The sequence below is a fragment of the Aulostomus chinensis genome, chromosome 12 (genome assembly GCF_037954235.1).
Source record: "Aulostomus chinensis isolate RoL2024-O1b breed Wild chromosome 12, RoL_Achi_v1.0, whole genome shotgun sequence".
Taxonomy (NCBI): Eukaryota; Metazoa; Chordata; class Actinopteri; order Syngnathiformes; family Aulostomidae; genus Aulostomus; species Aulostomus chinensis.
The window spans coordinates 5,017,255-5,033,743 of record NC_141331.1 but is presented as its reverse complement, the minus strand read 5'-3'; the positions used below and the strand labels follow the sequence as shown (position 1 = coordinate 5,033,743).

Genomic DNA, 16,489 nt, shown 5'->3' with positions numbered 1-16,489 from the left:
CACAGCCTTGTTATGTAGAAATAGAGGGCAGCAGAGTATGGACATGGATGGCTGAACAGGAATGGTTGGAAATCGAGCTGAAATGAAACTCTTTTGTTCATCACATTGTTCACTTGTTCAGCAATATCTTTGTATAATACATCAAAATCCAGTATTTTTCCTTTTGGAACACAAAAGATGACGTAAGTTGTGTTGTTGTTTTTTTTTTAAACCAATGAGTTGATGTCCACCTGTCAATCAAACTTAAACTTTTTAGTGGCATTTTGATTCTGGAGGTTGTTTGAGTTCCCTGACAGACGCGACCATTGTCTTGTGTCTCGGTGTTGCCACTCTTGCGCCTCCTTTGGTCAGTCGGAGCAGGTGGAGGGATGCGCCGAGTCTCCCTGCTGAAACCTCCTCACCATCAGACTCTGCCAAAATAACTTAGGTGAAAAAGTGGTGTGTGTGTGTGAGCATGTACAAGCTAAGCTACAGCCAACTAGCGTAAATGGTATGTTGACGTGTTTTCGGCTGTTTTCGACTTCAAACCCTGTTTTCTTTTCCCAAAATACAGTGGTTATGAGGCTGCAGGCTTGATAATATTAATACTGAGGAAAGTCGGAGCTGTGACTGCTCCATGCATGTAGGTGTAAAGCTGAGAATGGTAGCAGCCGCCTTGAAGCACAGTAAGCTTCACTTGTGTGAAATTATTGACAGGAGAAGATATCTAAGTTACTCCTGTAGGTTTCAGTTATTGTTCGAGTTCAAGTGACCCGGACTTTTTAGTGGAATGATATTGGGAAGTTCCCAATTCCTGCATTCTTCAAGAAAACATGAACGTCTCTTGAGCTGTGTAATGTCAGCTGGGGTGCCAGGTGAATTTGCCCTGTTTTTTGCCTCGATTGATTTGTGGACTTTACCGCCCCATGTATTTGAACCATCTCTGTACCTGCTGGTTGTGAACTTGTCTCTTGTTTCATTATATCACTTAACCAAGCGGGTAGCTGAAGTAAGTGCATATCTGGCAACCACAACGCTTTTTTCCACCCTCCTCTCCTTCACTGCAGAGTTTTGTGTCTTTTATAACTGACACACTTCCAGCAGCCCTGCACCGGGACATCTCACAGCTGCACAGACTTTGGTGAAACAGGAGGCAGTGTGGGTGGGGTTTTGGGAAGTGAGGGAGTTTAGAAACAATCGCTTCTGGGAATGCTGGTTTTTACTTCCAGCAATGGTCTTTTCCCTCCACACCCCAAGAAACCGTTAAGCACGCATACGCATACACACACACACACACACACACACACACACACGTGAAACTATCACCCTTATGGTAATATTATGGTAATGGAAAATCTCTATCATTCTGTGGAAAATGTGAACCCTGGAAGGTTTCATATTATATTGTAATTTAACACAATCTGAGATGCAAAGTGATGGAAATGAGAGGCCATGTTACAAAGTGTGTGTGTGTGTGTGTGTGTGTGTGTGTGTGTGTGTGAGAGAGAGAGAGAGAGAGCAAATGTGTGTTTATGCAGCTAAATGTAGAATGGATGTAAATATGGTGGTTGGACATGCCGGAGATTTCTGGGGTGTCACAGAGAAATGGGTGCACAACCAGTAAGACATCGGGTGAATTATTAATGATTGGAGTCATTGTCAGAATTTATAGCTTTGCTCACGTGTCGAGTGCCTCGGTGACCAAAACAAGATAATATATCAGCCCATATCAAGTGCAGAGCGATTATCTTTCGCTCCAACCACTTTAAACAGCACAATCACATACACACTTATGAAAATTGCTGACGGGACATAAAACAAACGGTTGCAGCTGTGTTTCTTTCACCAATGTTTTCCTTTGGTGATGGGACGGCCCAGAGCTGTCTGTGGTGTGTGTGTGTTTGTGTGTGTGTGTGTGTGTGTGAGAACCTGAATCTGTATATGCAAGATGTTTCCTTGGGAGAATAAATTTTGAGTAATGAATATCGCAAAAGAAAGTTACAAAGCAGAGGAGGTAGACTGTGTGTGTGTGTGTGTGTGTGTGTGTGTGTGTGTATTTCAGGGACGGGGTCATGGGGTGCGGGTCAGGACTTTTGAGTGTTTGAATTGTTTTTGATTAGATTATCAGTCGTTTAAAATCGTTTCAACTTCTTAAATGTGTCATTCTTGTGCTTTGAAGCTTTTTGCCATTAGAAAGGAGAAGATGAACATGTCACCACCGATGTGTTGGTGCCCGATGGAACTTGCTGAGTGAAGACAATGTATGTTAACCTTTCCCACTTTGAGTCCCTCTCTGGGTTGAGATGAGGGCTGGAGTTGTTGCGCTTCTCCCTCATTGCCGAGCAGCTAGGACGTATAACGTGGGTGCTTGTCTTGGAACTTGGGCTGTATTGTTCATTTTACCGTAGCTGCAGCGGGACTTGTATCCACTGTGTGTCAAGTCTATGCAAATTCTTAGTCATGGTGTGCTTGCGTGACATTCACCTTGATGAGCGGTTCGCTTCAGCGCTGGTGTAGTGGCGTTGCTCTGCTATTACACCGCCGGCTGGGTTTCTGTGCCACTGGGTCTTTGTGCACTTGAAACAATGGCAGCTGAAACTGAGCTAATCGTTTGGGATTTGGAGCCGACAAATGTCACATTTCCTGAAACGAATATAACACAAAAAAGAACTCGGATCAGAGGAAATACTGTGGAAACTTGGGCTTGAAATGTCCATCCCTAATAAAAAAGGGTGTTTAACAAATCGAAACCTGAAACAAAAGATTTGACGACAGACAAAATGTTCCAACATGTCCATACTTAAGCAAACACACACCCACACCGAAGTCCAGTTTGTTACACGGGTATTAAATAGATTGTTAAAATGTTTGTTTGCTGTCTTTGTAACATTCTGTTTTAATGTCTACCAAATATTTCCTTCTCCACCCACCCCTAGTGTCCTTTCTTGTGCTCACTCGCTCGCTCTCACTTGCCCTCCTCGCTTGGTGGTTTTCTTGCCAGCAGCATTCAGGCTTAGAGGCTGACGAACAGGCAGAGGAGCTTAGAACGAGCACCATCTCTCTGAAAATGTGTGCATGTGTGATGCTGAGGGAGACTGGTGCCGTCCATTGTCTGAATCTCTCCCCAGTGGAACTTTGACTTTGATGACAGTCACACACTGCCAAGACGCTGCCAAAACGTGGTCTTTAGAGGGCCACGTCTCTGTATATCCCTCTCTGTCTCTGATTGTTCGCCCCTCTCTGTCTTCGTCTTACTCTTGCCTTCTTTTTCTTCATTTTCCATTGTTTCCTCGACTCGCCGGCTCTTGCAGTTGTTGCTGTGGGTTTAACCTGAAAGCCACCTTGTTAGGCTGCTATGGACTGATGTATTGATTTGTCACACGGTGAGCGCTGCAAATTCGTGTGTATCTGCGTGCGCGCATGTGTGTCTGTAGCACACAACAACAGCTGCTACACCTGTACTCAGACAATTCAAACGGCTGAACTAAGCAGCCGTCATTTTACCAATAAGATCGACTATATGTGCACGTGTGTGTGCGTGTGTTTGCTTGAATTCGAATACCTTTATGCATTTTTTACAAGTTATCCCCCTCAGTCTCCTGTGTTTGACACACACACACACACACACACACACACACACACACACACTGATGTTTCCAATATCTGTGTGTTCTCTTGGCTGCCTCTCTGTATATTGAATGCCCTCCGACCCCTCTCCATCTCCTCCAGTAAGCCAATAAAAGTGAGCAGTAATCAGTAGATGGTCAGTGCTGTCGTTTCTTGCTGGTACAGCCATTTATCTCTATCAGTCCACACACACTTATCAATGACACGTCCCGTATGGTGTGTATGGTATGATGTTTGAGACAGAGGGAGGCCATTTGTTCCTGTCCTGCACTAATCACTTATATTCCACATGATGAATTCATTTTGAACGAGTTTTGTGTGTCTGGACACAAGAGCTATCCCAGCGGTCTCTTTGTTGCCCTGCTTTGGCAAACTAACACCGTCCACAAAACAGTACCAATACAGCCGCGTTTTACTCCAGTGCCATTTAAACATTTGACATTGTTAAAGGATCACACCTCTGTGCAATGAGTCATCTTGAGTAACTGATATACAGAATAAAATAAATAAAGAGACTAATTAGCTCGTGGCTATTGAGCCTGAATGCTCTTGCTGCAAGAATAAATAATTTAGTGTGTGTTTACCATCAAAATTGCTCAGGCTGAAACAGCAGTGTTGCGGCGCGCTCTGCACTCTGCGTGGTGTGTGACTTCAGATGTGAATCAGGAGAGATAAAGTGCAACTTAAATGTATCTTGAAGAATTAGCAGTTACGGGGTCTATGCCTCCCAACTATGTTTGCACCCCTGGAGTCGGGTTTGTTGGACTCGTGTGAGTGGGTTCACTTCGCTCTCCTCGGCACGCTAGGTGATAGTGTCGGGCTTCTGCACGGTACGCTTGCAACCTACTGGCATGCGTTTGTGTGGAAAGTTGCTAGCTTCCTGTGTAGAAGAGACTTCAGCCTCCTCCTCCTCCCTCCAGTTGTCAGTCCTTCAGATTGTGAGCTACATTTGTAGTATTAGCACCTTTTGTAACTGTTGCATCCCTTGCGTATGAGCTTCCTGTGGAGTGAATGAAATGAGTAATGAGTGAAAAATTCAACTATTCAGTAGCAGTATACACTAAAAAAACTTGATGTTTTTGACACAGATATTTTTTTGTATTCTGTGGTAAATACAGATAATCAGTTCATCTCAGTTGTATACCTCATTGTTTTGTCCAGTGGTTTGAAAAATGCATTGTAGCATCAGAAAACATTCACAGATTTCATGATCAGAATTGTGTTTCTCGGTTCAAAGAGGGAACATAACTTGATTGAGGAGACAAGGTAAAGTGCCTCTTCACTAGGAAAAAAAAAACAACAGATTTCTGGGTGTGGAAATAATTTAAAAATAGAACGCCAATATTGAGCTGCATCTCCTTTTTAGGGCCTCTAAAGTGTGTTTGGTGTCCTGGAAGTCCGTGCTGTTGTTAAGTCTGCTGGCTTTGTTGCTGCAGCCTGCTGCTAAGCTGCTCCTTGGTGTAATTTTGACTTTGAAAGTAGCCCGTTGCCTTCCTGCCAACAAAATAGCCTTGGGATAGCTTGGCACACTCTCTCATTGTGTTTTGTTTTTAAGTCTTAATTTGGTTTTTCTTTCTTTCTTCTTCTCTCCTCTTTTTCCTCGCTTGTTGTCACTCCCATCCTCTCTCTTTCATTCCCAGGCTCACACTCTTTGTTTCCCCCTCTATAGCATCCTCTCATAGGGTCTGTTTCTCTCTGCCAGCCCCCCACTCTGGTCTGTGGTATCCTCTCCAACCCACTTTGTCACTTGTCCTGTTATCATCTCTCTCTCTCTCTCGCTCTCGCTCTCTCTCTCTCGCTCTCTCTCTCTCTCTCTCTTTAAAAGCAGCTTAATTCTATCATCTTACAGTTGGACAGCAGTAATTACATTTATGACACAAATCCTGCTACTCACAGCAAAATACATCATGTGTGAGACCTTGTGTGTGTTTGTGGATACATGCTCATCACGCTGTGTGTGTGTGTGTGTGTGTGTGTGTGTGTGTGTGTGTGTACAGACGCTTGTGTATTTGTTTGTATGTGTGTGTGCTGTTCATTCCCTGATAAACCACCACCACAGGCTTTTTTTTTTTTTAAGTATTTATTTTATCCTCCCACCCAGCCCTCAACAAAGCAGACGGCTTTGATCTCGGAGGTCACTGTCTCTGAACATGTGTCGGTGTGCTTTGCTGTATTAGACTTGTTAAACTGGTTGGGCCTGCCCTTAAACTTTGTAGATCCCCACTGGAGAATGAACCTTGACCCCGGTCTCTCGCATGGAGTCCAAATAAACATCGTCACAGGCGTATTTAATGCATGACGAAGCGTTTTGGTGCCCAAATCTAGACGTGTCTTGTGATTCTTAAGTATGCTGTGTTTTGAGAGTACTCCTGGCAACATGTTGTCCCGTGAATAAAGGGAATAATATATCGTATTTCCTGGACATTTCATGTGGAGTTTACTCTTGCGTTTGGTGGCCTTAGTTCAAATGATACTGGCAGCCATAATCCACTCTCCGCAGAGTTTTAAAACAGCGGATTATTGGTCTAGTGAAATGGATTTCTAAAGAATACACAAGACTCTCAGGCCTCGAATAAAAGTATATTTGGCCGAGGTTCTGCTAGATGAATTTTTCAGTAATGTTTGCTTCCCGCTGGTGTGCAAGAATAAAGGGCGTGATCGTACTTTAAGTGGTTACTGTTTGATCCACGGCTCACTGTTTTATGCATGACAGAATGTTAAACGCGTGAAGTGATATTATACAATGAGAAGCAGTGTTGGTTTTTATCTTTAAAGCTATTTGTTTGAAAACGGTGTCGAATTTACCAGCAAATGGGGTTCGACTGTTGAAATTGGCACATCTAAATGAACAAAAGGTTTCTGCTTTTAGCTCCAGTGCCTTTTGTTTGAGGGCTGGGACGTGGAAAAAAAAAAAAAAAAGAGTTTCCAAAACACATTTAAGGGCTCAGTACAAAGACGGAGCCAATCACCTTCAGGGCCTGCAAGCCGTCATGTATCTCATGGTGGGATTCTGGTGAAGTGGTTCACAATCAGGATTGTGGGGAACCACAGATCTCCTTTGTTAGGTCTTTGATATAAAGGATGGTAAAACACAAGATTCTCACATATTTAGTTGTTACTGATCTTTGTTGCCTCACTCAGCAAAGTGTTGAGGCTAAGGGGCAAAATGCTAGTGAACCTGAGATACCGGCTGATGATGCGGAGACGTATCCCAGCAATGAGGATGCCCCGACCACCCTACGACCAAGGATCACCACCAGCAGGAAACGCTCCAAACACCAAATCTTTGGTAGCTCCTGCAGCTCCTGCTTGCCATGAAGCCCCTTAGACAGCTTGTTTCAGAACAGCGATATTTCCTCCTGCAGTCTGAGGTGTCATCTCTCTGAGATGCACTTACTATGAAACTTCTGTTTGATTCCTCACGTCACCTAAATAATTTGTCGTGCTTCACCGTGCATCTGAGTCTCATGTGGCGTGTTATGGATAGGAGCGTCACCTGTCATGGCCCTTGTCCATCTCCTCTCCTGGCAGCTGACTTACATTATGCATGTGCATGCATTGCAGGAGTGTCATTACTCTTTCACTCTGTGTGTGTGTTTGGTTAATGGTTGTTTAGATAGATGTGGAAGTCACATCAGCCCTCTCATCTCAGGATGAAATACACATGTACACATAGAGAGAGAGAGAGAGAAGTGGCCCCCGTGGAAGTAGGAGCACTCGGGGTGGTGACCCCAAAAGTGGGAGAGTGGCTCCAGCAGATGCCAGGACCAACACCTGAAAGCTCAGTCCAGAGGGAACAGCCAAGAACAGCTAAGATACTGCATAGATGCAGAACCACCCTACAGGGGTGAGAGGGACATTTTTTATATATATATGTATGTACACACAATCTCTCTCTCTCTCTCTCTCTCTCACTCACACACACACACACACACACACACACACACACACACTCCAGAAGCAGTCTTGTGTATAGGGAATCATTAGCTAAAGTGATTCTGGTGTAGCTATCATGAATCACAGTGGCATCATATCGACAAGCCAGAGCCAGCGAGGAATTCCAAATGTGTGCTCTTGTGTGTATAAGGATTACCAGTATTTTGAGCTGGCAGCAAGCCCAGCCTTCCTCACCGCTTCTGTGTTTTGTTTTTTTTTTATCTCTCTTCCTCTCTGCCACCATGGTGTTCCCCAGAGGAAACTTGATTTGCTACCTCCATGTTGTCTCCTCAGTCCCCATGAGGACACTTGTTGCCATCAGTGTCTCCTTGTTTTCAATGGCACAAAGTGGCAAACCAAATTGGAAATGCCTCACCTTCCCTCCGTCTGTTGTTTTACAATCAGCAGTCTTCTGGTGGGAAAAATCCCAGCGGGCTTCAATCTTTCTGCTAGGACTTGGTCCAACGTGACAATGTCATTGGCTTTAGCTGGCAGCAGCGTAGCAACTGTTGCTATGTTGCATGGTTAATGCAGAATATACAAGGTTGGCATTCCTTGCTACGTTCAGCATTTTTAAGCTGAGTCAGTATTCATTATATTGCCCCAAATCCCAACTAGTTACCTCATGGATCTTTACAAATAGACTGGCTTAAACCACAAAGACTTGCCCTTATAGGCAGAAATGTTGAGCAGAACCAGGCTGCTATGTCGGCGGCCATCTGCCTCGACTGGATGAGGTGAAAAAGAGCAAGAAAAAGAAAGCTGGGCAGATGCAGAGAGAGGGAAGTAGATCAAGAGGGACAGATGTAAAAAGAGAGACATTTGTGAGCTGTGAGCTGTGAGCACTGTGCAGCAGAGGTTTTCAAAGTGGAAGCCGCAGATCCTCAGGAGTAACACAAACAGTTTCAGCGAAGGTTTAGTGAATCAAAGTGGAAAATATTGCATTTGTAATCACATTAAATGCATGTGATTTGCTTCAAGATAGCAGATAGGAGATACAAGCAGATTTTACTGATTTCCCTGACTTCCCCAGAGTTTGAAAATAATAAATGCCTTAAGGCAGACCCTTTTAATGTATTTATTTTAATCTGAAGTTATGTCAAACCGAATCATTAGGCTGCTTGGCTCTCACGTAATCATGATCTCATAGGTATCCAGGAGTTTAGCTAATCTAAGCTAAAAGGAAGGCAAAGGGAGCTGTGAATTTTAAGAGCACATCCCCACAGAATCTCTAATATCTGCTTTACTCCCCCTTGACTACTTCCAGTATTGGCCTGTCCTCTCATCCATCGCTCTCCTCTTCATCATTCCTGCTGCAGCATCCCGCCCTCCCTCAGTAATATCTCTCACAATATACTTGTAATGATGGATGGAGAACCGGTAACAGAGGAGCGGACCTCACATCCATCACAAACTCAACAACGCCATAGTTAAACGCATCACTTTTTTTTCCGGGCACTGTTCTTCAGGGTCCAACCATGTGACATTCTCTCTCTGCTCGCCGGCTACGCCACTGCAGGCTCTCTCACACAATCATCCTGGTGTTTGATAACCTGACTGGACCGGGTGTTACGTCCTCTTGAGTGTAACACAGGATTTTTTGTGTTCCATTGATGTCTCAGAAATCATTTGTTGGGGTTAGGCCTCACAAGGAGTGCCAAAATGTTGGGGCTCGTAAAGGGGGAGAGGATTGGCAATATCTGAAATTGAACTATAAAGAAAATAATCAATTATTAAATATGATTATTACAATATAATCTATTAACAGGGCACCACCCTGGAATCAGGGAACAGACAATCCTCTGTTATCGACCTCAAAGGTGAACAGGGTACGCAAATTGTCAAATTTGCTTGGCCAAATTCAACAGCTATTGAATCAATTAAAATTAAACCATTAATTATTTAATTAAAATCAATTACTATCAGGTCTATTCAGTCTCAATCAAATAGAAGGTGTGATTCCGAGCACTGACCCAATCAAACCAGCAATCAAAGTTCAATCCACACAATAAAACCAGGAGTCGAATTGTTGCAATATAACACATTTATTATCACAATGTTAATTTTACAATTAACACAGCAATAATCAATAGGCATATCTTCACAATTACGGACTACTATCTAACATCTACTTCTATCAAGGGTGTGTGTGTGTGTGTGTGTGTGTGTGTGTGAGAGAGAGTGAGAGAGAGTGAGAGAGAGCGAGAGAAGCTGCGTGTGCGCACCTGAGCGGGTCAGGGTAACTGACCCAAAATGGCGGACTAGGACGAATAGAGCCAAGATGGCCGCCCTGACTTCCGCTGAGTAGGAAGAGGGGGGGCAGGGAGGCTACAGAGTCCTAGTCGCGTGTGTGGAGGTGTGAAGATTCGGAGCAGAGTGGGGGAGGAAAGGAAAGATCTAACCTTACTGTAGATTCAGATTAAATGGCGCCGACAAAGAGCTTGCTCCCGCTCGCCGTGTGCGCGCGTACAGGTTTCGACCGAGTCTGGTGCGTGCGCTTCCACAGACGAGGTTACAGCTCTTTCGACTTCATAGACGGCCACCCATCATGAACTCAGCTCGGTTGTGGAAACCAAACAGTGATAACTCTTGATGATCAGAGCTGAGGGCCCGGCGGCCCGTCTGATCCAACAGAGTTAACACAGCACAACGACACAGTGACAGTGATACAGTGATGAGAGCTCGGCGGCTCGTTCACTTGCAGCGTTTACTGTTACACTCTTGACTACGATCTCTGCCCAGACACATTGATGCCTTACTATCGTTGCTCTGCTCCGAGGCGGAGATGGAGGTGGCGCTTGCAGATGGTCCGTTCCTTGGTTCGGATGCGCGCCTCCGCGGTCGACCGGGTCGGGGAATTGTCCTGAGCAACACGTCCCAACAAAACTTGCGTCCTTCTGCAGGGTAGAGGAGATCAGCGGGTGCGGGCTAAGGTCAAAAGGAAAAAAGAAGGGATTCTCTGTGTTAGGGGATGAGGAGAAACGCGGTCACGTGACTGAATTAAAAGTGAAAGTCTGTGGACTTGACTCGTCCCGCGAGTTGTAGACTGCTGCTCCACAAACAAGAGGGGAGCAAAGGGAAGGGAACATGTGGGGGTTGCTCCCTTTCGGCAGACGCTACTTGTGAAGTTAGCATACCTGGGAAAAAGCGAAGCTTTTCGGCAGTACGTCTGCTTTTATAGGTCCACCGCTGATGATGACGTAGCGGGGACCCCCTGGGCTATCAGCCAATTAGTGGTGGTTTTCCCTCTTCGAAGAGGGTTGCCACACCTCAACCTGGTGGCTGGCGGGAAAGTTTTTATTAGTCTTTGTTCTGTCCCATCTTCACGTGGAACAGAGGGAGGAAGAAAATGGTGGTCGTCAGCACATGGGCTCTGAATCCCAACACATTCTATAAAGAGATGTAAACCAGTAACTTAACGACCGGCAGAATTCTGATTCAGCACAGTTGGATGACAGGAAAGAAGGAGGAAAAGACAAAATGCATGTCTGTGTCACTCATGTCTCTATCTGTCTCTGTGTTTCTCCCGTCTTAGCTCCATCCTCGCCAGAGGGACTTGGTCCCACCCTCGGCTTGAAAAAGTCCTGTTCGCTGGAGAGTCTTCAGACGGCCATGTCAGAAGTTAACAGAAAAAACGAGCTCCTCCCCTTCCACCGCCCTCGCCCGAATATGGTCAGAGGAAGAGGATGTAACGAAAGCTTCAGGGCAGCGATTGACAAGTCCTACGATGGGCCGCCTGAAGAAGATGATGGTGATTTGCAACATTTTACGTTTTGCGATAGATTTTGTATTAAACATGAAAAAAAATAATGGAATACACCCCCCACCAGTGGTGTGGCAGTAGCTGTTTTACTATCAAGAGTGTATGCAGTGTTAAAATGCAGTTTTAGCAGAGGATTTAGAAGGTCTGCATGTATTTCAGGTATTTTGTGTCTGTATAACACATCTCATGGCTGACACGTGTGTGTGCATTCAGTGCCTCCAGATGGATTTTCTATACCTGGTTGTTGATGTTACGTACTCCCCAGTCACGCTGTAGCTCACTCAGGAAGACGAGGAATATTAGCAGAAGTCCACCACGCCTTCAAGTGTCAACACATCCAGTCCGAAGCAACTGAGCCGCGCTGCCCTCCAGTATGTGAATCTGTTGGGCTTTAAATATTTATCCAGGAGTTAAATGCTTGCTGCTTGGTTGCTTTCACTAGGAGGTGCGGTTCAATTCCCAGCAGCGTTATTAGCAGCAAACTCTTATCAGTCACCACCAGAGTAATGAGTCGGGCTGTTTCAGATCACTACACTACACACAGGATAAGACTAATAGGGCATGTCAACAGCACACACACGCCATGGCTGCATCTGTCACCATCCTTCTCAGTGTTCAACACTCTGAGAGCTGCTGTTAATTGACAGAGAACAGTTCTCTGAAGTGTTCCCAAACATCCCCCTTCCTTTGTCTTCAGTCAGCTTTAAATACGTAGTGAATGTGACGAGTAAATGTCGGTGCGCTAGCAGATTTACCGACAGACCACTCACCATGCTGACATTCTGAAAGTGCACAATTCATGATGATATTCAGGGTTCATGTGGCACCGGTGCGTAGTCTGGAATCCTGGGCTGAACCTAGCTGCTTCCACAGTCACAAGAGGTCTACTCACAGAAGCGCTGATGTCTTGTGTCAGTCAATACTTACTCCTGTAACACTCTCCTTCATATAGTGTGTTGTGCCACCTTCACGCGGGTGTTAACCAACTTTTGTTTGGTTTCTCTTCTTCAGATTGTGTGTTTTATTTTTGTTGTGTTGTAGAAATACATTGCTTTGGCTTAATTAAACATCCTCTCATTCATGTATTCAGGTACACACACACACACACACACACACAAAATCTTGAACTAAACTGTGTCTTACATTGTTTTTTTTTTTCCGAGGGATGTTTATGATTCCCACTAGACCATCTTTAAAGCACCCATTCTTCTCCTGGAACACTCTTACGTAACCTAAAAGAGGATTTGGATTTTGAAGGGTTGGTGTGGGATGAAGCGTGTTCAGTCAGGAACATGGAAGGCCAGCTCACCTTGAAAAATGGATAGAAGTGGAAGTGGCCAGTTTTACAAACAATCCTGGTTCAAATTTAGATTTGAGTTATGAATTTTTAGTTATGAGTCCAAAACACCGCAGGTACATTTTGTCTGCACCCACTAACTTTTTGTTCGTGTGATATTTTAGTGATTTGAACGTAAACATAGAGTAGGAACGAATCAATTACAGGTGGTGTTCCTTGTTTCATCCCCTCCGTGTCTCTTCTGCTCTGCTAGATGATGGTTCCGAGCCGAGTTCAGGGCGGGAAACCCCTGCGAGTAGCTCGTCCCGTCAGGGAGCAGGGGATCAGATGGAGGAGAAGAGCAAAGCAGACAAGAAGAAGAAAGTGAAAACAAAGAAGAAAGACAACAAACGAAAAGGAAAAGAGAAGAAGAAATCAGAGGAGCATGAAGAAAGCGAGAAGAAGAGCAAGAAAATAGGCTTCGGCCTGCTGAGGTGAGTAAGTGGTGTGTGTGTGTGTGTGTGTGTGATCTTTTTTTGCTTTTTGTTTTTGAATCTTGTAAAAATATACAGCGTGTATTTGTATATATAGTAAGATACAAAAGTACATGTTTTCAGAATACAGGTTGGTTCGTGTGGGATTGTTCACAGTGAGGTTTAGAACAACAACAACTGCTGTTCAGCCGTGTGGAACATGGACTCCAGAAGGTGTCAGTGAAAGTTTGTCATTTAGGTTTCTGTTGGCTTCTGTCAGAAAACAAAACTTGGTCGGACAGCGCAGTGTTCGCCGTCACGAGCATCAGGTCCCGCCTCTTGTGTTCATCCCACCGACGGCACCGGTCCAGCCTGTGAATGAGGACATTTCTGATGGTTGAACTTCTCATAACTTTGTGTCACGTCAGTCTGTGGCTCGTGATGTATTATTGCTTATGAAAATGACTTTTTCACGACACGGACCTGGGAGAGTGCAGCTCTGGTCTCCTGGTGAAACACTATCACCAGCTCACAGACGCACAAAGAGCGCTCTAAGAACGCTGGCCCAATTTCTTTAAAAGGTGCTTAATATTATCTGCCAGAACTATTTCATGTGATTAAGTTGAACACTGTATCCTCCTGTGTGCGCACGTGTGTGTGTGTCTGTGTGGGGGGGGGGGGTACAATAAGTACAGTATAGTAGGTTTGTTTCAGTAGTGGACAGTTTTAACCTGAAAACAAGGTGTGTGTGTGTGTGTGTGTGTGTGTGTGTGTGTGTGTGTGTGTGTGTGTGTGTGTGTGTGCGTGTGCGTGTGTGTGTGTGTGTTTTCAACCATGGTCATTACAGAAGTGGGATTTCACATGACCATTACACAGATACGCATCTCTAGAAAAACACTTGCATGCAATTTGATCTACAAATTGCAGTCACTTTCAAAATATACTCACAAAAGTAGTCTATACGAACCCGAACAAAGTCAAACACTTCCAGATTTCAAAGCCATGTTTTATCGCAGCGATTATATCTCAGAATGGTTTATTATTGTGAAATATTAGGCAATTAAACTAATATGCAGTAATTTTACTCAATTGAATGGGTTCAGTGCCGTTTCTTTGAAACCTCACCTTTTTCTTCACCGCCTTTCCGTCCTGTTTTCTTTTGTCTTCGCTCTCTTTCTCTCCCGGCTGCAGCGTTCAGTCGTCACTACGATGTTCTTATGGTGAGCAGAATAAGTTGTCCCGCAGTTGAGTGTGTAAATGGGTGAAGGAATTATAGACTTCAATGGTATTAGGCTGTACTTATGAGTTAGAATACTTCATTATTCATATTTGAGTGTGAGTGAAATCAGGAGGGAAAGTCCACAAGTCTTCCAAGGAATTATTCAACCTACTGAGGATTTTCACTGAATGATTTATTTTGATCTATAATAAAAGAAAAAGTTGCACTGCTGCCTCGCAGTGCCTCTGTTACAATCGGGTGCTGTAAATGAAGTCCGTTTTAAACACGATGGGCTTGTTTTTACAGAGTTAGGGTTAGTTTTTTTACCATTTCATACGCCTGAGTGAACACATTGCCAGGTGGTGTGGGAAAAAATTGACCAGATACACAGAAATAAGCTAAGCGTAGTGCAGACCTGGATATGTGTGTGTGTGCGTGCGTGCGTGCGTGTGTGTGTGTGTGTGTGTGTTTAGAACTGTGGTCAGTGTAGCGGCTTCACCCGATAATAATGGAAGCGCTCGTGGGCTCCTGTATGTGCCGTGTGGGTCAGCTGTCAGTCGTGCTCCTGCTGGTCTCACTGGTGGTCACTTCTCATCTTCAGCCGACCAGCGTGATGTTCCGTGGTTCTGACATGGAGTTCTGTTCAGGCCGCTTACAACCAGTTGATCAATGGTGGCCAGAAGTTGTTTGATGGAAAGTTTTGCAGTAACGATGTAAATGGAGATATGAAAAATAGTGGTATGGATGTTTTAGGTCAGTTAATCCTGATGTGGGCTGAAAACCAAATTAATTAAGGAATCAAAATCGAACATCTAATTAACGATCTAACAACACGATGGGTGAAAAATGTGGGAAGAAATGTAGCACGACCCGTATGATATGGCAGACCCCCATCATTGGAATATCATCTTAATTTCATAGACAATGACCCAAGAGTCTCCACTCAGTAGTGGTTGATGCGGAGGGGGGTTTTAAGACCCACGCGACTCATTATGAGAGCCAGTCTGTCCCACCCAACTCAAAAAACTACCTGTAAAATTACAGCCCAGCCCCAACCAGCAAAACACCAAATGTCTACTTCGTCGTCTGGGTCCATGTATTTATACTTTATTGATGAAAGTATCACAATTGTCAGGAGGAATCTGACTGATTGCATCTGCAGGGTTCCAAAGCTGCTCTTGGGCTCCACCCACAAGTGTTGGGAGAGGCTACATGAACAAATTATTCCAGATGATGTTTTGTTTTGTTTTTTAATCGGTGATGAAGCAAAACAAGTACCATTCCCTCATTAAAGACATGCACTCCTTTTTCGCTTTCCCTCTTTTTCTCAAGTGCACACCCGCTACTCGAAAGGCCGGTTCAGGTTGACGTGCCTCCGTGTGATATTTGTACTTTGTCTCACAGCCTGTCAGCGTCTCTCTCCCGCCTTCCTACTGGGGTAAATCTTTTACTCTTAGCATCTCAAAGACTCAGTTTTACTCTGAATTGGTCCACCATATCGCCAGCGTAGCTTCTTCTCAGTAACCAAAAAGAGAAAATAAGAGTTTTGGCACCAGTGGTTTGCACAAAAGCTTAGGGGGGGGGGGACAAAAACCTCTTAGGTGAAGCCTCAGAGTGCTGCTTCTGTCGGTGTTTGACCCACTTGTCTGAACCTGTTATATTTTCTAGTAAGTCGACCTGAAACCGCATCACTGCCACTCAGGGTTTGCACTTTTGTGTTCACCTCTCGGTCTTAGCGGTGGCCTCAGACTTCAGTAAAGATTCCAACCCCCACCCCCCTGCCCCGCCAGCTCCATCCCTCACCCCGCCAGCTCCATCCCTCTGTCTCTTCCATGATGGCTTGAACAACCAAGTCACACACTTGATAATATCTCTAATGACCCTTCTTGTCGTACACCTATAGATCCTTCCATCCTCTCACCTAATCTCCGACAATTCCCATCATTCCCGGCCTTAATTGTCTGAGGAAACTCCATAATAGACCCATGAATATTTTTATACCACTACAGCTCAGCTCTTATCGCCGTGAGAGGGTCTTGATTGGAGCCCGGCGATAATCTCAACCTTTCTCTCCTGCTCTGCGACTTTCCTCCACCTCCGTCCTTCCCTGCACCCCCACATCATTCAAATTTTCCTCTCCGCCCGCCTGCTCCCTCAAGCTTCAGCTGCCTATCTGCATGTGATTGCATGTAATGGTTGGAGACTGAGAGGGCAAA

The 16,489-nt window shown here is 44.7% G+C and overlaps 1 protein-coding gene across 15 annotated transcripts in view; it reads left to right on the top strand.

The window, feature by feature from the left end:
* Positions 1-16,489, top strand: part of LOC147251807 (partitioning defective 3 homolog B-like) — a 268,899-nt gene that overhangs the window by 165,389 nt on the left and 87,021 nt on the right. For all 15 annotated transcript variants that reach the window (XR_015118686.1, XR_015118684.1, XR_015118681.1 and 12 more), the window contains 2 exons: positions 11,078-11,293; positions 12,856-13,075. Coding sequence is in view for 9 of the 15 variants with exons in the window: in XM_086219749.1 (XP_086075875.1) it covers positions 11,078-11,293; positions 12,856-13,075 (436 nt within the window). In the remaining 6 variants the exon portion in view is untranslated. The remainder of the gene's footprint in view (positions 1-11,077; positions 11,294-12,855; positions 13,076-16,489) is intronic.